Source organism: Hoplias malabaricus, chromosome 1 (genome assembly GCF_029633855.1).
Source record: "Hoplias malabaricus isolate fHopMal1 chromosome 1, fHopMal1.hap1, whole genome shotgun sequence".
NCBI classification, from domain to species: Eukaryota; Metazoa; Chordata; class Actinopteri; order Characiformes; family Erythrinidae; genus Hoplias; species Hoplias malabaricus.
This window is the reverse complement of record NC_089800.1, coordinates 5,057,356-5,080,057: the sequence shown is the minus strand read 5'-3', so window position 1 is coordinate 5,080,057 and position 22,702 is coordinate 5,057,356. Positions and strand designations below refer to the sequence as shown.

General features: G+C 41.9%; 1 protein-coding gene across 1 annotated transcript in view; it reads right to left on the bottom strand.

Moving 5' to 3' along the window:
• csmd3a (CUB and Sushi multiple domains 3a) overlaps positions 1-22,702 on the bottom strand; it is a 287,911-nt gene that overhangs the window by 200,484 nt on the left and 64,725 nt on the right. The window contains 1 exon segment of the mRNA XM_066676154.1: positions 5,759-5,953. Coding sequence (XP_066532251.1) covers positions 5,759-5,953 — 195 coding nt within the window.

Below are 22,702 nucleotides of genomic sequence, written 5' to 3'. Positions count from 1 at the left end.
ATGCCAAGAGACAGCCACGGGTGAATTGGATCCTATATCAGTACCTGATCTCACCAACATATAAGTGGCTGAAATGCAATCAAATCCTCACAGCAATGTTCAAATATCTACTCAAAAGCCTTCCCGGAAGAGTAGAATCGTCTACAGCATCAGAGAAGAGGCAAACTCCCTGCTGACACCATGGATTTCAAAAGATACTTTAGGCGAGTGGGTATCCTCAAAGGGCGTTCAATACAGCTTCATCACTCCAGCTCATTCCAAGTCTGTGTTCAATGTAATATAACTCAGACTCTTGCCATATTACCAAGGTATTCAATAGAATCCCATCGCATCACTCCCAAGAACACCTTGTCATTTCTGCAGAGACTTCACACTGGTCAGGACACTTCCATTGCTGAGGCTTGGCTCTGCACAGCGTGATCCGAAACTGCTCCAGAGCACACCATAACCTGCTTTTCTATGGAGATTACACGGCTGAACGTGTGCAAATGAACACCTGTGTCAGCAACAGAGGCAACTTAAAGTAGCTGCTCAATAGGAGTTACTGGATACTTTTGGGCATGTAGTGTATCTCCTGTATGGGTCCTGTTGCAGTGTGTGAGTGGAAGGAGGGTGTTGGGTGGGGGAGGAGAGGATAGCTGGGAAAGAGGAGGAGGAAGGTGGGGGGATTTGAGGTTGCTGGAGACTCTTGGATGTGTTCCGACATCAAGAGAATGGGCAGGTTCTCTGAGGAAACGAGATCAAAAGACCATCTGCCCGTTCTCAGAACCCGCTCCACTTACCGAGTGGCTGAAGACCGGGGCGAGAGACAAAGAGAGAGAGTCGCAGACAGTGGAAAAGAGAGAGATAGAGCAATGGGAGGGGGCAAGATGCACCATACTTCACAAAGGCTAGGAACAAATCTCGCTCTTACACACACACACACTGACACACATGCTGCTTTTAAGCCCAGCCAGTTAGATGTGTCAGGTCCATTAACACAGTGGAGAAATAAAGCAGGGGTGAGAAAAGGGAATCCGTTTCCATGATACTCCAATAGCCCTGATGTCTCTGAGAACAGTGTGGATATTTACTAATTCGTTCTGACTGGAATGTCCACTGTAGCCTAAAGGATGATGAGTCCCAGGCCGATGGTGTCATCCGATCATTGCAGATCAGCCTGGAGGAACAGATATTGTTTTGGAGGCGTGAGTATAGGGGAAAATTGGTACAACCATTTCAGGAAGAACTACTATGGACCCACAGAGGAGTCTCTCAGTCTAGATTTATGGAATCTTTCTGCAGTAACCCGGATAGGAGGAGGCATCTATGGGGTGTCACAGCTTCATCCTGATTAAGGTCACAGCCTGTAATCTTTATGCACAAGGCAGGAAAACACCCCCTGTGAAGGGTACCCATCCATCTCAGGACATCTCATACACACACACACACACACACTCACACATATACACAAACACACACTTACCCAGTCCCTAACAAACACCTGTGGACAAAACCTATTCACTGTTCACGCAAAAGCTCACAACTCTATAGTTGATTCTAATGAATTGGAATGGATTTTCAGTAATTCAAATGCATTTTCAGATGAACATCCCAGCTTTGCTTTTATCACTGTCTTTTCTCTCCTATGCATTTCACAGTCTTATGGATCACTTTGATGCTGGCAGGCTCATGCTACATAGTTGTACTCACTGTAGAAGCTTTCAGGCTCAAATATCAAAAGAGAATCTTCCTCAGACGTTAAACCAGCTTTGACCAGAGGGTGGGACCTGCATGCACTAACCTCATTTCAGGATTTGCTTTGGGATTTGCAGGTTTTTGGATCAACTCCCGTGGTATCATCTTCATCTGCCATGGACTTACTAAAGGGCCTGGGCCTTCAGTTTGCATTAGCTGGACCTGGACATGGTTAACAAGCCTCACACAGTGTGTAATGTCCATTGGAATCGTTGGCACTGACCATGAATTAACTGTGCCACTAGGGCTAGTTACAGCTTTTTTGGCAAGGACAATTAGGAGGCTTTACTATGAATTTATAGTTAATGTGTGACCCTAATGATTTTTTCCTGCCACTGACATGTCTGTGACATTCACCTGAGTCTATGTGGTCAAAATTCGTAAATAAACACCCATTGTAAATTTTCTGTGCTTTGAATACATATAAAAACCATTTGTACTAGTTTGAGGACTAGTTTCTTTAAGTAATGACTTTCAATAAAATACCTTTGAAACAAGTTGATAGTGTTGTCTGAGATGTCGAACACATCCTACATCAGTTCCTGGCCCCCCATAATGATTATTTGGCTGCCATGCCATGCCAAACCATCACAACATTGTTCTGAGTACTAATGTGCCTTCCTAGAAAACTAGAAGCTATTACTTCACATAAAATAAAAAGATATACCTACAAGTCAATTCTCTTGATTTCAGAACAAATGCTGAATGAGCAGGTGTCTATGAATCTACAGCTCTGTCAAAAAACGTACAAGTGGTGAAATGACTCACAACAAACTGTGACTCAGGAAACTCTGTGTTAAGAACAGTCAGAGTCACTAATGCATCCACTATGACAGTTAGAATCAAGTGGTTCTACTTCTGTTAACAGGATCTCAGCCCACACTTATGTTCCCAACTAACAGACGTGTGCGCTTTAAAATTTATGTCAAACCATACGAAGTATTTACTGTGAGGGAGCCAAGAGTTATTGGGGAGAGCCAAGAGTTCACACGATAAAGTTCTAAAAGAGTTATTTTTTTAAACACCATTAACACTTTTTCATAGTTTGTCCCAGTAAACCATCCATAGCGGCTAACTCTCTGCTGAAGCCACTAGACACTTCCCCAGGGGGAGCCAGCCACCCTCTATATAAAAGATGTAATGGGGTGATATAAATCTGCACTACTCCATATTTACAGACCCTGGTTTTGTTTAAATCTGAATAAAATAAGGTTGTGTGAGATGAAGGCGAGTAGTGAGGATTGACGATGATTTGTAAATCACACAACACAAAATACTTTGTAAAAGTGTGCAGTAGTGTAAACTCGACCGGAACATACATTTACCCTGTTGTTTAAAAAAGTAATTTTCTGGTACAGACCATGCCCATGAAGGCTGAAATGGGTAGGTCAACTCAGATACATTTTTGGCCAGAGTTCAGGGTAGCTTCGGAATGTGTGCAATGCCAAAGCCAATTGGATAGATGAATATAAGAGAAAGTGGAGACAGGAGCAAGTGTGTTCGACACAAAATGATTTTGCAGGGTATATATAGGGCTGAGTTTGGGCATTGTTTTTCTCTCAAACTTTTGTTAATACATATATTTCATAATTATTAATAATGATTATTTTTCACAGATGTTAGCCTGTCACAGTAGTCTATTGAGGTAGGCAAACTGGCAGCTGGCAGCATCCAAACTGTACTCTTTTCTGCTCATTCAGGAAGGAATGCAGAGTGGAACAGGAGCAGAAATTCAGTGTAACTGTAGGTAGGAGTAAACGACTGTAGCTTGTGTGTAACAACAGAAATGAAGAATGATTTCCTCTAAAGAAGCATTGTGTAAACTGCTAAATTATTAAAACACATTTAAACTCACAGCTCATTTTGTCCACACTTATATTTATGTAAAAATGCACTTGCAAAATTTTTTTGGTTCGTTCCAGTAAATAAAAACATTGGAATAAATTACAATTAAATACATGGACTAATGTGATTCTTCCTGATTAACATTTGTTATAAAAGTAACAATAATAAATAACCACTTTCCAAAATATTTATTTAATGCCCTGTTAGATAATATTGTAGTCAACAATCTACTACCCTACAGGAAGATATACACAGCAAGTAACATCATCAAACATCGATTCTGAATGTGCTATTTCAGGACAGATTTGTGACAGTACTAGCTCAGATTAATTAGAATGTTTCCCTCTTATTTCAAAATCTGGTTTCAGATCAAATCAGATCCATGTAGGCATTTGATGTCACAACACAATGCCATACGTACTGGTACATTCCTACAACACCCAGCTGCTATAAATGTGTTAATACTTGTTCTAAAGTATTTACATATCCTAAGAGAAAGGGTAGAGAACCTTTCCTGCAGTTGCTATATCTACAAAGGCCACGTGCCATGGCTAATCCTCTTCCTTGGACACACATCAGAGATCTTTAGGCTAAAGATTAAAGCCATGTGTGAATTATTCATTGTGTGTGATGCACAATGAGACTCAGCTCGGTGGAAAACACCGCACTTCATTCGATGTATCCCCAAGAGTAAAGAACACAGCGGCTTGTAGAACAGATTTAATTACCAGGAGACTGAGTGCTGAAGCCATTTACTCAACTGATTTGTTTATTTTCGTCACTTATAATTTTTGAAAAGCCTCATCATTTTCCTGTAATACTATACATACACACACAAACTAATTCAGATTTACCTGCCATGTTGCCGTATATATATTTTAAATTAATCATTTTACTTAAAGAAATATGAAATCTTAAATATAACTAGTGCTTTTATTATGATTTCTCTTACAAAACATATATTTTGTTGCTGTTTCTCTTGGTAAGAATACTAATGTTTCACCAGGGCTGTAGTACTAGATGTTGGTCACAGAAAACTGGTCAATACTCAGGGTTCAATTTAAGCATAAATTCTCTGTCTTTTACTGGGACAATCAAAGCTTTTCATGTGTATCTGAATACAAGAGCCAACTGAGCACACTGGAACTGAACTCTGCACCACTGCTTTGGTGAAATACATAAACGAAACCCTCCAGGCTTGAGAATAGCTTCAACGTAGCTCCACTTTCCAAAACTCTGCTTCTCTGAAGCTGTTACTGCCACAAATCCACGTCAAATCTGCTGTTTGTTTAAACGCTTACCCCACCCAAAAAAGTTTAGGCAGTGCATATGTATATGTACCTTTCTGGGTGTGTGTAGTAGTCTGCAGTAGTCTTTCTACGTTCTATTCTTTAGACTTTTATACTACAGCTGGGCTATAGGCTTTAGTTTGCAGATATTGGTTCTTTGCCTTCCAATAGAGGCTGAGTCGTCTGGTTTTTCAACATGATTCTGAACGCAATCTCGTGGTGTACAATGGTTAACATCTCAATCTGAAGGTTGTGGGTTCGAGTCCTGCTCTGAGTGACTGTCTGTGAGGAGTTTGGTGTGTTCTCCATGTGGCAGCGTAGGTTTCCTACCACGGCCCAAAAAACACACGTTGGTAGGTGGCTTGGCTACTCAAAAGTGTCCATACGTGTGAATGTGTGAATGTATGTCGCCCTGTGAAGGACTGGTTGTGATCCCACCAGCAGAATTTGCTGACCACCCCTGCTCTAAAAGTGACACTGACTGGTGTTTACTCTTTCTGGCCATGATTACACTACCCTGAGTATTTAAAACAAAAAATTCCCATTGGTCTCAACACACCTGAGGCAAACAATAAAGTAATTAAGTAGCCCTTCCTGAGGTCAACCGAGTTTAAGAGCTGGGAAAACGTCCAGGATCCTCGAGGAACGTGGTGAAGAATCACTGCTATAGACCGAGGTCCTGGTCAATAACGCAATTCTTGATTAAAACTCTAGATCTGGACATTAGGGCTTTTTCAATCCTGCAGTTCCCATTAGGAACTCCCACATGGGAACGCACATGGGACACGATCCTATTATTCAGTTATCCATAAGGAATAGAACCGCTGTGGACAGGTAAACATGGTGTGTCACCGTGTCAACGATAATTCCATCAGAAATCCTCTCACCTCTGCAGATGGGGACAGGGAAGTCCCACACGGCCACGTTGGAGGTGCTGGTCACGCAGGTGAGCTGGGCGTGGCCGTCCAGCGTGTATCCGGCCACGCAGCGGTAGCGGATCCGGTCGCCCACGTTAAAGCTCGTCCCATTCAGGATTCCTTTCGCTGGAACCCCCGGGTTCCCACAGGAGCTGCTCTGAAGCTCTGCAGAAACACAGAGAGCACCTTTAATGTGACGAGGCGAGTGATTCGCCCCAGTTTGCGTTTTACGGAACCCAAAATAACATCTGTTACATAACCCAGAAATATGTGGGAGTTCAGGCTTTGTTATTTTTAGCTTGATTAGGCTTTGAGCCTGTCAGAGGAAGCTCTACCCGCCGAGGCAGGGCTCGGGTCTGTCTCCTCACGCTTCCTTTCACCTTCACCCGTCAGTTCTGGGAGTTAATATGAGCTGTGGTTGAAGGTTTGAACGGTGGGATTTGTTGATGTTTTGAGGATAAATATAATTCAAATTCAGTCAAAAGTTTGGACACACCATGTCATCAGTCATTGCTGGAATAAGGCCATTCACTGCATAGATCTCTGTACCAGCCCCTGCCTCTGCACAACACACATTAAGGTCTCAAACACATTAAGAAGGTGAGCAGTTCTACAAATGAACTCATGACGGGGCCACAGCTGTTCACTGAACACCGTTCCAGGTGGCGACCTCATGCTGATTGAGAGAATGCCGAGAGTCTAAAGACTAATCACTTTGAAGAATCTAAAGTATAAAACACATTCTGGTTTGTTTAGCACTTTCTTTTTGTTTGTTTACTACATAATTCCATATTCCACTTCATAGTTTTCCCATAGGTTTCCTGCATTCATTTACGAAGTAGAAAATAATAAAAAATAAATAAGAAAGAAAAAAAAGAAAGGCCATTGAATGAGAGGGTGTGCACAAACTTTTGACTGGCACTGTACAGTCACCATATGTGGAAAATGACTCAAAACAAAAGGAAACCCTCCCTGAGTGGGCGTGTCACACATTTACGATGGGTACTGTATGTAATAAAAATGAAACAATAAATATGAACATAACACAAGTGAATAAAACCCAACACATAGGATAAAAAAATATAGCCCTGGCAAGTGAAATGGACACCAGCAGCTTCATAAAGCGTCCGTCCCTCAGAACAGCTGTTTTTCACTGCGAAGAAATGTGTATTTGAGCAGGTCGATGACCACTAACCTTAAGAAAGTTCAGCAGCTGTGTTCCTGGACAGAGCTCAACGGAGAGATTTCCTTCACTTCACATAGCAGATTCAGATTCAGGTTCCACCGGTCAGTGGCCAAAAACACCGGGAAATGACCAAAGAACATCACCCGCGTGTGCTCAGAAGCGTGTGATTACGTGAAACGTTCAAACGCGTGGTAAACAGGACATGAAACATCAAATAATAAACACAACCTTGCTCTTTCTTTTTATCGTCTTCGTCTCTGTGTTTACATCATCTGAATATTCCGCTTGATGTTGACATTGTGTCAGAAAAGAACGAAGGCTGGGAAACTTTTCTTAAATGATAGGGGTTTTTTTTGTCTTTGAGATACGGTGGGTTTCCTCCGGTTGACTGTATGCGAGGAGTGTGGTGTGTTCTCCTTGTGTCTGCGTAGGTTTTCTCCGGGTGACTGTCTGTGAGGAGTGTGGTGTGTTCTCCCTGTGTCTGCGTGGGTTTCCTCCGGGTGACTGTCTGTGAGGAGTGTGGTGTGTTCTCCCTGTGTCTGCATGGGTTTCCTCCGGGTGACTGACTGTGAGGAGTGTGGTGTGTTCTCCCTGTGTCTGCGTGGGTTCCCTCCGGGTGACTGTCTGTGAGGAGTGTGGTGTGTTCTCCCTGTGTCTGCGTGGGTTCCCTCCGGGTGACTGTCTGTGAGGAGTGTGGTGTGTTCTCCCTGTGTCTGCGTGGGTTTCTTCCGGGTGACTGACTGTGAGGAGTGTGGTGTGTTCTCCCTGTGTCTGCGTGGGTTTCCTCCGGGTGACTGACTGTGAGGAGTGTGGTGTGTTCTCCCTGTGTCTGCGTGGGTTCCCTCCGGGTGACTGTCTGTGAGGAGTGTGGTGTGTTCTCCCTGTGTCTGCGTGGGTTTCCTCTGGGTGACTGTCTGTGAGGAGCGTGGTGTGTTCTCCCTGTGTCTGCGTGGGTTTCCTCCAGGTGACTGTCTGTGAGGAGCGTGGTGTGTTCTCCCTGTGTCTGCGTGGGTTTCCTCCGGGTGCTCCAGTTTCCTCCCACATTCCAAAAACACACGTTGGTAGGTGGATTGGCGACTCAAAAGTGTCTGTAGGTGTGAATGTGTGAGTGAATGTGTGTGTGTCTGTGTTGCCCTGTGAAGGACTGGCGCCCCCTCCAGGGTGTATTCCCACCTTGCGCCCAATGATTCCAGGTAGGCTCTGGACACACCACGACACTGAACTGGATAAGGGTTACAGATAATGAATGGATGAATGAATCTCTCTGATGGGGGTCAGTAGATGGTGGGGTATGGATGGGGTCAGTGGACGTAGACGGCGTATTGGAACCCAATGATCCGCACCCCACCCCCCCCCCCACCACCACACCCTCACCTTGAAATAAATAAATTACTAACTTCAAAACGGAGTAGTGAAGGGCAGGAGCACGCTGAGAGCACAGCTGGACGCTCAGATCAAAGGGACCATCACAGAAGCTTATTTTGTCATTTTCACAAATAACATGAGACAGGTTTTAACTGAATGCGCTTTTATGTAAAGCCTTTTCAAAACACGGGAGAAAATGATAATAGGGAGAAAAGGAAAAAACAGCTGGACAATGGAAGCGATGGGTCAAAATGACCTTGAAATTCTCTGCAGAAGAAGAAGGAGTTTGTTCTGTTTAGTTACGGTGCGGAATAACGAGCGCATTTCCTCTGAGCCTCATTACACACCTCCTGCAGCTCATAACCAACGTCTTTCTCCCAGGTACAGGACCAGTTTTTTCCCCATTCGTTCATATCAGCGCTGTCCGTTTAAAAACACATATCTCCAAAAGACTAACTTTTCAGGAGCAAGAAAAACCGTATTTCTCTGAAAATAAGCCACCGATAACGTGACAAAAAGTTTCATATGTAACTTTTGTGTTTTAACGCAGAGTCTATCAAAACTCGATCTACTAAACTCCATCCAAATCAGCTTATTTAATCCTTATTGTGATTAACTATAGCCACGCCTGAGTAAACGGGAGATCAGTCTTTAACTTAAGCACCAGGAGAACGGGGGGTGGGGCAGGAGATACGTGGGTTTGATGGACAGGTCTAGCAGCCAATGGAGACACTTGCTAAAGAAACCTTTTCATTGTTCGTTTTGATATTAGCTACCGACAGTTCTTAAAAAAAAGTGAACACCACTAAAAATGGAGTTTTAATCGGGTTTTTAATCGGACAGTGGCGAAAGATAACGGAGCACTTGGACTTACAGGGTGACTTTTGCAAGCCGTGCCCCCTCCCTCAGCATTTGTGCAGTCGCCAAATAACCCACCCCCCAGCCTTACTTCGTTCATTAAGTAACCCCACTCCTCACCTAGGATTCATAAAGTCACCAAATAACCACACCTCCTTCACCCAACCTTTATACCGAACTAACACCCGTCCAACACCCGTACCTGACCTCATCAATGGGGGCAGCCACTGGGGGCAGCCGTGTCCAGGTGGTTAGGGAACTGGGCTTGTAACCGGAAGGGCCTGGAACTGGTAGGACCTGGAGTACAAATTCCTCAATGGCCAATAAAGTGATTCTTATTTTAATTCTGTATTTACACAAACGCCATCAAATCCCCACAGCAATCTTTCCGACATCTAGTGTCTAATGTCTCCATACAAACAGACCCCTTTACTGCAGCAAAGCTGTGAGAAACTCACTTCTCTTGACTGTGCAATGTACAGTACATAACGAGCTACTGAAGCAGGCTTCATTTCTCACGGTAAATGTTTGACGTGGGGTTGAATGTTTATTTAGTTCCGTAACCATCTGCTCTCGCGCTAATTACACCCCACACACTTCTACACAGTAATCATTTAATCTGCAAAAACATATTTCCTACACGAAGTTGTGTGCGTAAAGTGATCCGCTCTTTAATCCCAGACCTTTTCCACGCATTTAACCTTTCAGACGAATAGAGGGGAGGTGAATGGAGATCTGCAGAGAGACCGCATCTACACGTCTGATTAGAGGTCAGAGTTCCTCCAGCAGATTACAGATGGACAGACGTGTCCAGAGACAGACAGAGTTGTACGGGTATAAATTTATTGATATGGGGTGATTGTTGTATGATTAGGCTTGGATTATTTAATGATGATAATTGTGTGGGAGTTATTGTACAGCAAATATGTCATGGTGATTATGATGAGGTGATGTATTGTCTTTATTATATGGTGATTCTTATCATTACTGTAAGATTACTATTATGTATCAAATACTGGTTTGGTTATTATTGTGTATTAATTACTGTATGGATATTAATGTGTAGTAGTTATTGCATGTTACTATTGTACAGTAATTACTATATGTTATTATTGTGTAGTATTAACCCTATAGTTAATATTGTGTAGTAATTACTGGATGGTTATTATTGTGTAGTCATCACTATATGATTAATATTGTGTAATAATTATTGTAAGGTTATTATTGTGTAGTAATTACTGTATGGTTATTATTGTGTAGTCATCACTATATGATTATTATTGTGTAATAATTATTGTAAGGTTATTATTGCGTAGTAAGTACTGTATCGTTATTACTGTATGGTTACTATCATGTAGCAAATACTGTTTGGTTATTATTGTGTAGTAATTACTGTGTTTTTTATTGTATAGTAATATCATACTTTTGTTTTTATATAGTAATTACTGTATGTTTATTATTGTGTAGTAATTAATGCATGGTTGTTATTGTGTAGTAATTACTGTATGGTATTACATAGTAATACCTGTATGTTATTATTGTGTATTAATTATTGTATGGATATTAATGTGTAGTAGTTATTGCATGTTACTATTGTACAGTAATTACTATATGTTATTATTGTGTAGTAATAACCCTATAGTTACTTTTATGTAGTAATTACTGTATGGTTATTATTGTGTAGTAATTACGGTGTTTTTTATTGTATAGTAATAACTATACTTTTGTTTTTATATAGTAATTACTGTATGTTTATTATTGCATAGTAATTAATGCATGGTTGTTATTGTGTAGTAATTACTGCATGGTATTACATAGGAATACCTGTATGGTTATTATTGTATAATTTTTGTCTGGGAATTTTTTAATGGAGATTTCTGTATGCTGAATATTTTATACAGATTTGTCTGTGATGATTACAGTATGGTGATTACTTTATGATGATTATTACATGGAGATTACTGTATGGATGTACTCATGTAATGCATTATTTTAGAAGGTTAAGTTAGGAGTGATGTGTGTGGAAATGTAAAATGCACACAATAAACAGGTGAGAGGTGAATAAAGGAACAAAATGGCCACAGTAACAGGTGTTTCATACGAGCAAAGCTACAATGATATAATGTTAATTGACACGCGCCAGTTCATCGAGCCATCAAATCCTTTCATTTGACTTTGATCTACTTTGAATGCCTTTGTTCTGGAGCTGTGGATTTGATCCACTGAAACCCAGTGAGCCGTACAAATTCTCCATTATCTCAAGGTCCTTACTCAGCATTAAAAAGTCAGCTTTACTAAATGCAAATAAATCCAGCTGGCTTTTTTTATTATTATTATTCAGACTGCCATAGCTGAAATTATGGCACTAGAACTTGAACAAAAGTTGCTATTAAACATCCTTTGAGGTCCAGGTGCTTTGTAGAAGGGCTTTGTTTTCCCTGCAGTTTTTCAGCTAGAATTTAGGCACCTCTCATGAACACTGTAAGAAAACTGAGGTTAAATATGGCCAAACAGAAGACTGGAGTTTATGCCTGGACATATAAGTAAATTTTAGGTCACATTGCTCTGAAAATCAAAACTGAGGTTTGGGAGACACTTTGAAATTGATAGGATACATTTGACCAACAAATGAAATCGATTCGAATCGAATTTTTGACCGACAATCAAAAGTGAAATAAAGTTGTGATAAAATCTGTCCAAAATCGAAAGCATTTCAATAACATATGACTCAAAAACTAATGTAGAATTCACACTGTAAAAATGTCTTCAAATTTTACGGTAAAAAATAAATAAATAAATAAATAAAACTATGACATTAAAAGACTAAACTCTAAAAATTTTGAAAACCGTTTCTGTAACATTGAAATATCGTAAGTACTTTTAACAGCCAATCACTAATTTATGTCTCTTTACTGTAAAAAATACATTATTTCACTGTTAAATGCACAAACCATTAGGGGTGACACAAGTGGCCAAATATGGCTATATCTCAGTCTACATTCGCTCATGTTTCACATTATTTACATGTTAATTTTATGGCAAAACCAATCTTTCTTTGGGTTTTTTTATGTAAATATGAGGGTTTTTTTTTTTTGTTTGTTTGTTTGTTTTTTTTTAAGAAAAGTACTGTAAAATTGTAAAATGTAAAATTTACAATTGCCAAAAATAATACTGTTATGTCATTTTGACCATATATTTTACGGTGAAATTGTGGCAACCACAGCTGCCGTTTTTTTACAGTAAATTTTACAGATTTTTTTTACAGTGTAGGTCACATTTGTCTGAAAATTCAAACAGATGTTAAGGAGACACTTGACCAAAAACTTGACCAAATTATAGCTGCTATTTGGTCAAAAACACACACAAAAAAAAAAAAAAAAAAAAAAAAAAAAACATTTCGGCCAAAATTACAGTTGACTTTCAGGACTCATTTGACCAAAACCAAATCTAGGGCACATTTGGACCCCCAAAAATGGAAATTTACCACGACCTGACCAAAACAACTCTGGACTCTTGGTCAAACACCAAAACCTGAAAATGATCAATAAAATACTGTAATTCATTTATTACAGTACAATGTGAGCTACAAGACCTGCACTGACAAGAGAGACCAATTATCACTTCTAAAGTAGCAGACTTTGGGTTAATCTGTGTATATTTAAGTTCAAGTCCTTCCTCACTGTCTCCATCTTACAAATCTTCAGTGTTGAGTGGTAACAAACCCTCAGAGTTTTGATTGTGGAAGGAAGGGAGTCAATGACATCAGTGTTACAGTACTTAAGTGGTCAGTTATACGTCAGATATATAGTTATAAATAAAGGCAAGGTTCTTAGACCTCCTTGCTCCCTTGATCAGATGCCCATGGCCTACAACACAATAGCATTTCTACTCTATCTGCTTTCCCAGTGAAACCCTGAGCCCCTGAGCGGCCACATCACTGTCCACATCAGAGCAGTATCCAAGTGCTTTCTGCCCATAATCGAGGTTATAAAAGTATCTTCTCCTCCTAAAAAAAGCCTCAAATCTGAGGTTCTCCCACATTGCCGCTGTCAAATAAAAGCCCCCAGTCCCTGAAAGCCCCCCCTGAATAAGGCCTGGCTCTGAAGACACACGCAAAGGCATTCCATCAGAGAAAAGACACTTTCATTTTTTTTTAGCACTGAGGCAATTACAAGGCTGGTCCCTCAGCCGTCTAAGCACGAATGACAACAGCTCCAACACACACACACACACACACACACACACACACACACACAATGCCACCAAAAAAAAACCCTCCCACTCCATTGTCCAGCCTCAGCTGGACTGATGACCTGCGCAGAGGCAGATTGAGACATCTGGAGCTGGAAGATTACTTTCTAGTCCAAGCCAATTCCCAATAATTGCCACTCGGGATCTGGAAATTTCAGACGAATGGCACGTATCTCATCGTATCTCATTTTCTTTCTTAAAAAAAAAACCCCACAAAGAATAAAGGCTTGGAGCACAACGTCTATTGGATTACACATGCTCATTTACGCCATCTGTTGATTGGTTTGACTGGTGAACATCTGGACACATCTGATTATCTCAGTCAATTTGAAGAAATGAAAGGTCGGACTTGGAATTGCACGCCTTCGTTTTGTTAAAAGCTGCACTACAGAGTGATCCCACCTCCCGGGTCACCTGACCTGGTCTTTCTGAACCTTGACTTGATATGTCCTTATCTCAGAGTCTGACTCTGATACAGCTTCTAAACTATGTTTTTTTAAAAATAAATATTGTAAAAATTGGATGTGAAATCTCAACTTGACCTGACTTTTTATGTGATTTTTGTTTTCTACAGATCTTAAAAACACAGACAAAAAAGGGAGATTATGCTTAAACCCTTGAACATCCTCTTTCTAATACAAACATAAACTTGCGCATATGTATTAATTAATCTCCTGCACCAAACCCATATTTTCAAAAGTATATTTAGTTTTAAATAAAACACCATCTTCAGATGCCAACACAGCATATGTGGCTCTTCTTCACTTCTGCTGGGAAATCATCCCAGCCGGCCCATCAGGAAGATGCTTGAGAAGGTGCCAAGAGAACATAACGACATCAAGGCAAACGGGGGAGGGCTACGACCAGTCTACAGCGGAAGATAGTTTTCTGGTCATTAAGTACAGTGCTGTGAACATTTCTGCATGAGGTCTGGCCACAGTCAAATAGAAACACCAGTCGTTTCCACAGCTATTAGGCGTACAAATAATTTTTAAAACGTGTTTTTGTTTTGCTGGGTTTTTTTTGGTAATACAAAATTCACACAGCCATGTTCTGACCATGAGAAACTTTCTCAACAATGTACCATTCCAAAAAGAGACCACTCCAAGAATTCGTAAAATATGTACAAATAGTATGTGAATATCTGGCAACCCTAAACCTAATCCCTAACTCTAACCCAACCCTAATCCTAACACTAAGCCCTAATCCTAACCCCAAACATGTCCCAAATGTTAATTGTTCACTTAACAATAAAACGAATATAAAGTTCCAAAAGATTAGAAACTGTAAACGCCTAACCCTAAACCTAACCCCTAAACCAAACCAAACTTAACCAAACTTAACCAAAGACTAGCCTCACATTTCCAGACTTTCCAGGGAGAGTCTGGTGCCTTTCGCCATTTATCTGGTGCCTTTCGCCATTTATCTGGTGCCTTTCGCCATTTTAAAAAAGAAATGTGACCAATCACAAGTCTGCTGTTTCGGCATGACGTGTAAAAGGATGCGATTCACTTCGGACCAATGCAAGTACAAAGCGATTGACGTAAAGGATTGCTAAGAGCCAATCAGAATGCAACAGGCAGATTCCTAACAGTGAGACCAACTTAACGCACTGAAAGAATCAGACTCTCCATCAACTTGTGGGCATTAAAAAGAAGTGTTTTGTGCTCATGCAATTTGACCACTAACAGAAAACCAAGCTGCTATTGTAGATCTGGTTTGGGTACAACTAAACAGCACCACCAGGGGATGGGAGCTTACCTGGTGAACATAAAACAACTACAAATTCGGATTAAGAAAAATATACAAATGACAGCAGACAGCGGTTTTAGTAGAAATTGCAGTGTAGAGCTGTGTAGCAACATTTGAGAAAAGGAAATAGACACAAAAGAAGACAAAATAACCAGTGGGTGTCAACAATGGACTGGCCGCCCCAAGGGCTAGACCTCAACTTCACTGCAAGAGTTTGGAATGAACTCGGATCAAGCAGAATATGCATCTTCTTAAAAATATATATTTGGAAGTAGATTTCTTTAAGGCACTGGAAGCAACTCTCCCAATGATGGAAAGTTTTGTCCGGCACCGTCCTGTTTATCCCACATCAGACACAACCCTGTCCTTGTCGGCACCCTGCCTGATTTATCAAGCAGTGAAAACAGGGGGAGGCCGTTTGATACGCCATCACTTAACGCCACATCCTCAGTCATAAACACAAACATAAACCTGTCATAAACGTGACACCGCACCTGGCGGAACAACTCGATGGTAGTTTAACTTCCCATTTGACAAATCACCCACTTGTGCCAAGACGTCTCTCTGTACATCTTCCTTCCGCTGACTGGCACGTGGGCACAGTACAACCTGGGTTTGTCTGAACAGAGTTATGGTGGCTATCGAGCTACAACGTGTACGACTCATGCAGGCTTGGAGAGATGTAAACAGAAGAGAGGGATTTCGCCAATAAGCCGTTTGTTATTTGTCATGGCTAGTGGCTAGAAGATGGTTTCAGATGTAACCTACAGGGAAACCTGGGAAAGAGCAAACTGTGGATCTCTCGGGGAGGCCACAGTACCTGGGTTGATCTACGGTCAGTGTTGGGTTGGTTAGGTAGAGTCGCTTTCCAGTAAAAAAAAAAAAAAACATGTATCTCAATTTTTGTGGATTTTAAGTTTACTACATCATTTGAACACAGCAGCTGCCCTTTACATGGTGTGAATATTTCATGAAAAATGGACCAATAGAAATTGGCAGGTGTGTGTGTGAGTGACTGGGTGAGTGTGTGAGTGACTGAGTGACTGTGAGTGATTGGGTGATTGTATGACTATAAGAGTGACTGGGAAATTATAATTGTCCACAGGTGTAACTGTAGGAGTGACTGGGTGAATGTTATAAGAGTGATGACTGTGTGAAATTGTCCACAGGTTTAACTATATGAGTGACTGGGTGAATGAAATGAGTGACTAGGTGACTGAGTGAAACTGTCCACAGGTGTAACTATATGAGTGACTGGGTGAATGAAATGAGTGACTAGGTGACTGAGTGAAACTGTCCACAGGTGTAACTATATGAGTGACTGGGTGAATGAAATGAGTGACTAGGTGACTGAGTGAAACTGTCCACAGGTGTAACTATATGAGTGACTGGGTGAATGAAATGAGTGACTAGGTGACTGAGTGAAACTGTCCACAGGTGTAACTATATGAGTGACTGGGTAAATGTTATAAGAGTGACTAGGTGACTGAGTGAAACTGTCCACAGGTGTAACTATATGAGTGACTGGATTAATGTTATAAGAGTGATGACTGAGTGAAATTGTCCACCGGTGTAACTTTATGAACGAATGGGTGAATGATATAAGAGTGACTAGGTGACTGAGTGAAACTGTCCACAGGTGTAACTATATGAGTGACTGGGTGAATGTTATAAGAGTGACTATGTGACTGAGTGAAATTGTCCACAGGTGTAACTATATGAGTGACTGAGTGAATGTTATAAGAGTGATGTCTGAGTGAAATTGTCCACAGGTGTAGCTATATGAGTGACTGGGTGAATGTTATAAGAGTGATGACTGAGTGAAATAGTCCACAGGTATAACTATATTAGTGACTGGGTGAATGTTATAAGAGTGATGACCGAGTGAAATAGTCCACAGGTGTAACTATATGAGTGACTGGGTGAATGTTATAAGAGTGATGTCTGAGTGAAACTGTCCACAGGTGTAACTATATGAGTGACTGGGTGAATGTTATAAGAGTGATGACTGAGTGAAATTGTCCACAGGTGTAACTATATTAGTGACTGGGTGAATGTTATAAGAGTGATGACTGAGTGAAATAGTCCACAGGTGTAACTATATGAGTGACTGGATGAGTGTTATAAGAGTGATGACTGAGTGAAACTGTACACAGGGGTAACTATAAGAGTGACTGGATGACTGGGAAATTGAAATTGTCCATAGATGTATGAGTGACTGGGTGACTGTGTGAAACTATCCACAGGTTCACTACATGACTACATGGGTGACTGGGTAAGTGTGTGACTACAGGTGTGAGCATGCAAGTGACTGGGTGAATGTGTGAAATTGTCTACAGATACGTATGAGTATGTGAGTGATTGGGTGAATGTGTAAGGAACTGGCTGAGTGTGTGTAGCCCTTCAAGTAGGCTCCGGTCCCACAACGACACATGATCAGAATGAAGCAGTTGCAGATAAACAGAGGAATGAGTGAACGAGTGAATTAACCACACCTCATCTATTATGAACAACAACAATTCGGCCCACATCCATCACAGGGTCCGGAGCTTGTTTTCCATCAGGAACACCTCGGTACTCTTTCTGATTCTTAAGACATCATCCTGAGCTAGCTCCTTCTGACAGACGCAAGTTTATACGGCATCAGGAAGCATCAGCCATTCATCATTTCAGTCAGAGTGTCTTCTTTAAAGGCACGGAAAGTGACATCCCTTAAATGATGTTTACTGTGATGGACTGGGTTTTACCGCAGACTTTCCGCTTGGAACTGATGGGTTTTAGTTTTAAAGAGGAACAGAGAAGTACAGAGCAGAGAAATTGCTTTTCCCCAGAGGGAGTGAGTACAGTACTTATCTCAGAGCTTTAGAATCGTCCGTCATTTGTAATTCCTTGTCTGTGAGGAGCGGGGTCTGTTCTCACTGCGGCTGTGTGGGTTTCCTCCAGGAGCCCCATTTCCCTCACACAGTATAAAAAAGGTCTGGGGTTGATGGACTGGATTCTTCACTGTGTGAAGGGGGGAGTATGTAAAACTCTCCACAGGTGTGAGTGTGTGAGTGACTGGGTGAGTGTGTGAAACTGTCCACTGGTGTGAATGTGTGAGTGACTGGGTGAGTGTGTGAAACCTTCCACAGGTGTGTGTGTGTGTGTGTGTGTGTGTGTGTGTGTGTGTGTGTGTGTGTGTGTGTGTGTGTGTTTGTGTGAATGGGGGAGTGTGTGAAACTGTCCACAGGTGTGAGTGTATGAATGACTAGGTGAGTGTGTGAAACTGTCCACAGGTGTGAGTGTATGAATGACTGGGTGAGTGTGTGAAAATGCCCACAGGTGTGAGTGTGAATGACTGGGTGAGTGTGTGAAAATGTCCGCAGGTGTGAGTGTGTGAATGACTGGGTGAGTGTGTGAATTTGTCCACATGTGTGAGTGTGTGAGTGACTGGGTGAGTGTGTGAAACTGTCCTCAGGTGTGAGTGTGAGTGACTGGGTGAATGTGTGAAAATGTCCACAGGTGTGAGTGTATGAATGACTGGGTGAGTGTGTGAAAATGTCCACAGGTGTGAGTGTATGAATGACTGGGTGAGTGTGCGAAAATGCCCACAGGTGTGAGTGTGAATGACTGGGTGAGTGTGTGAAAATGTCCGCAGGTGTGAGTGTGAATGACTGGGTGAGTGTGTGAAAATGTCCGCAGGTGTGAGTGTGTGAATGACTGGGTGAGTGTGTGAATTTGTCCACAGGTGTGAGTGTGTGAGTGACTGGGTGAGTGTGTGAAAATGCCCACAGGTGTGAGTGTGAATGACTGGGTGAGTGTGTGAAAATGTCCGCAGGTGTGAGTGTGTGAATGACTGGGTGAGTGTGTGAATTTGTCCACATGTGTGAGTGTGTGAGTGACTGGGTGAGTGTGTGAAACTGTCCACAGGTGTGAGTGTGTGAATGACTGGGTGAGTGTGTGAGTGACTGAGTGAGTGTGACCCAACACCACCCCTATAAAAGGACGCAGCAGTTCCAGAAGATGACTGAATGAAAGAATCTCTTGTTTCCAGTGACTGTGTGATCCTGAATATTGACGAGTGGACCATATGTTCCGAACATGGCGTTATGATGTTTCAGATGCAAATAAGTTCTATTTTACCAGAGTAAAATACGCATATGATATTTTAAAAAAACAAAATGGCATGTGCTTCTTAACACATGTGACTCCATTTCCTTCCATCATATGTTTCTCAGCCTCATACATATGTAATGGAGGCTATCGTGACAACCTTGGAAAGACTAAAACAGCATAATTACATAAGCGCTCTCCTTCCATTTACTGCACTCCAATTGCAAGTTCTTCATGGAATACTCCTCTAAAGTTTGGAGGAAATGAGCTACATGTCCTTGGAACACTTCCTTTCAGAACAGCAGCACGCCCCGAAGCTAGACATCATCTCAAACCCAAACTGAAAAAAAATATTCACCCACGGAATAACTCTATTTCAGCAGCGTAACACTCTATCAACGCTTCTGCCATTGATTTCCCATGTTATTGTTTCCCAAATATATGTTTTTTTGGATTCGGAAGAGAACTTGTTGACAGTTCCAATATATCACAGCCGAAGGGCAACTCCACCACATTTCCAGCATTGCCGCATTCACTACACCGCCAGCGTTATTAGACACCGGTTACTGTTGTAATCAAAGATATCAATAAGTCAGACTCTTTCAAGGCTTTGCAGAAGGTCAAAAACATCTGAGACCTGATCCCAAATATGTTGGATAGTGCTACGTCCATATGGAGCCCACAGTAACACCGTTCCAGTGTCCCACAGTTGGTCGACACTTGGTTTTGAACATCTTAAACTCTGTGGCACCACATTTGATGACACACCCCTCTATGGTGCACTCTAAAGTGGCGGAATTCAAAATTGCAGTGGACACATAGGGACATTTGGATTGTCCAATGTGTTTTCCTTGAGCCAAAAAGTTCAAGTAGGCTCTGAATGAATCAGAAAGGAATGAATGAGTGAATGAATTGGGTGTTAGACCTGTTAGACCAGTCTATGTGAAATCTCTTCAGTTTGCCTAATCACAAGCAAACTAGCGTTCCACAATCGATGAATAAACATAATATTATTTACCCATCACTGATCAAATCAGCCATGATTTTTCAGATGTTAATGAAGTCGTCGAGCAGCTATTACTTAAAGAAGTCGGCATCTGGCCGACGAAGTAAAGACAAATCAATACGTAATTAAGATGTCAATTAAATACTGTCAAGCAGCGAGAGGACACCGACAGAAGGGTTTAATCATTTCAATCTCCGCCGTCAAATGAAGGGGAAGAGACTGGAGTCGCTTTCCCTCTGAGTCGTCTGAAAGATCCGATGTTGAGGGTGTGATAACGCCAGCGAACTAAGCTGACGTTTCAGTTCATCTGTATTTCATTTCCATTGGCAAGACATGTACTCGTTCGTAAAAACGGCAAGAAAACAAGAAAAAAAGAAACAGCATTGCAACTGCACCACACTGGGTGTGCGAAACAACTGAAGTGTTTGGCGCCGACATCTCCCAAGGGAAGAGCTATTTATTCTCCTGTATGTTTAATGAATTTGGTGCCTTTGAAGATGATGGAAGTTTGTCGGAGCAGCTTGGGTTTGTGTGGAGTACTTCACTAGACTTTGTTCCATCCTCTAGAGAAGAGCAAGGAAAAAACAACAGCGGATTCGCCAGGGTGAAGGCCGTCGCTGGGCGAATTTCACAGATCCGCAGACCACGGTGTTCCTCGGGTTCTTCTATGGAATTTGAAGTGAGCATCAGACAGACTATGGGCCGTCTTGGCAGCGTCTTCATTTGGTTCACATTTGCATCCACCACTGGGACTTAACCAGTTCCTCAAACCTGTCAAAAGACTTCCTCCATTTCAAGCTTCCGCATCTTCATTCTTCTACACAGACAAAGTGTAAGAGTTCATCTTTAGGAGAATGGACTGTAGTGCACGCAACAGAGATGTTCGTGAGTCGCTTCATGTATAAATGGAGTCATGAGTCACTGGGATACGGGACTAAGTCAGTTTACAAGTCACTGGAATGCACGGCTGGCTCAGGTCATGAATCACTCGAATGTGGCTCTGATTCAGGGAATAAGTCACTTGGAAGTCAATCTGAGTCATGTCATGAGTCAATGGGAGGTCAGTCTGAATCAGGTCATGAGTCACTTGGATGTGAGTCTGAATCAGATCAGGAGTTGATGGGATGTGAGTCTGAATCAGATAATGAGTCACCTGGATGTGAGTTTGAATCAGGTCATGAGTCTGAGTCAGGTCATGAAACACTGAAATGTGAGTCTGAATCATGTTATGAGTCAATGGGATGTCAGTCTGAATCAGTTCATGAGTCACTTGGATTCAAGTCTGAATCAGACCAGGAGTTGATGGGATGTGAGTCTGAATCAGATCATGAGTCACCAGTACGTCAATCTGAATCAGGTCATGAGTCACTGGGATGCGAATCTGAGTCAGGTCATGAATCATCGCTGGGATGTGAGTCTGAATCACATCATGAGTCACCGGGATGTCAGTCTGCATCAGGTCATGAGTCAATGGGAGGTCAGTCTGAACGAGTTCATGAATCACTTCAATGTGAGTCTGAATCAGATCATGAGTCACTGAGATGTCAGTCTGAATCAAGTCACGAGTCACTGGGACATGAGTCTGAATCGCATCATGAGTCACTGGGATGTCAGTCTGAATCAGGTCATGAGGATGCAGGATTGAGTAAAGTCACAAAGCTCAAAAACTCTGACCCTTCACTTCTGTGCACTACTGTATGTCTGGATAAGAGCAGGTCCTAAATGTAAAGCAAATGTAAAGCATTACCCAAATCTCCGTCTCTGTCTGAGGATTGGTTGGAGAAGAAGTGACCCCTCAAGGAAAGGTCAGACTTGTGTATCGTACTCCCAACAAACACAGACGGCCAAGGCTGATTTGTGGTGGACGGCAGTGGACACATTAATCAACACAAATGCACGGAGTGTCAAACATGGTTTCGCTTGTTCAGGGTGATGAAGGACTGACAGGAGCTAAAATGAGATTTCTTTTCCCCTGTGCTTGTCTCGCTCCCTTCCTTCCTCTCGCTCTTGCCCTCACTCTCTCTCTTCCTTCCTCTCTCTCTCTCTCTCTCTCTCTCTCTCTCACTCCCATACCCCAAGGCCAAGTGATGGAATACGTATGCCGGAAACTTGGGGACATATTTCCAGTCGAAATAATGTTCCTAGATGGCCCTCAAAATAATCATAAATCCCGGAAAAAATTCATAATGCACAAACGGCTAAGAGCCGAGAGTGCAGGGAGGGCCACTTAAGAGCTGTCCGCGGTGCTGAATTAATCAAGCCTAAGATGTAGGCTAGAGTTAAAGCAGGGTTTTTAGCTTCTAAAGTTAACCCACGTTTGTTGCAGAACATAAACTGTAAGGTAGCTGTGCATATTTGTATAATTTATGAATGAGTGCCGGCTAGCTGTAAAAATAAACCCTCT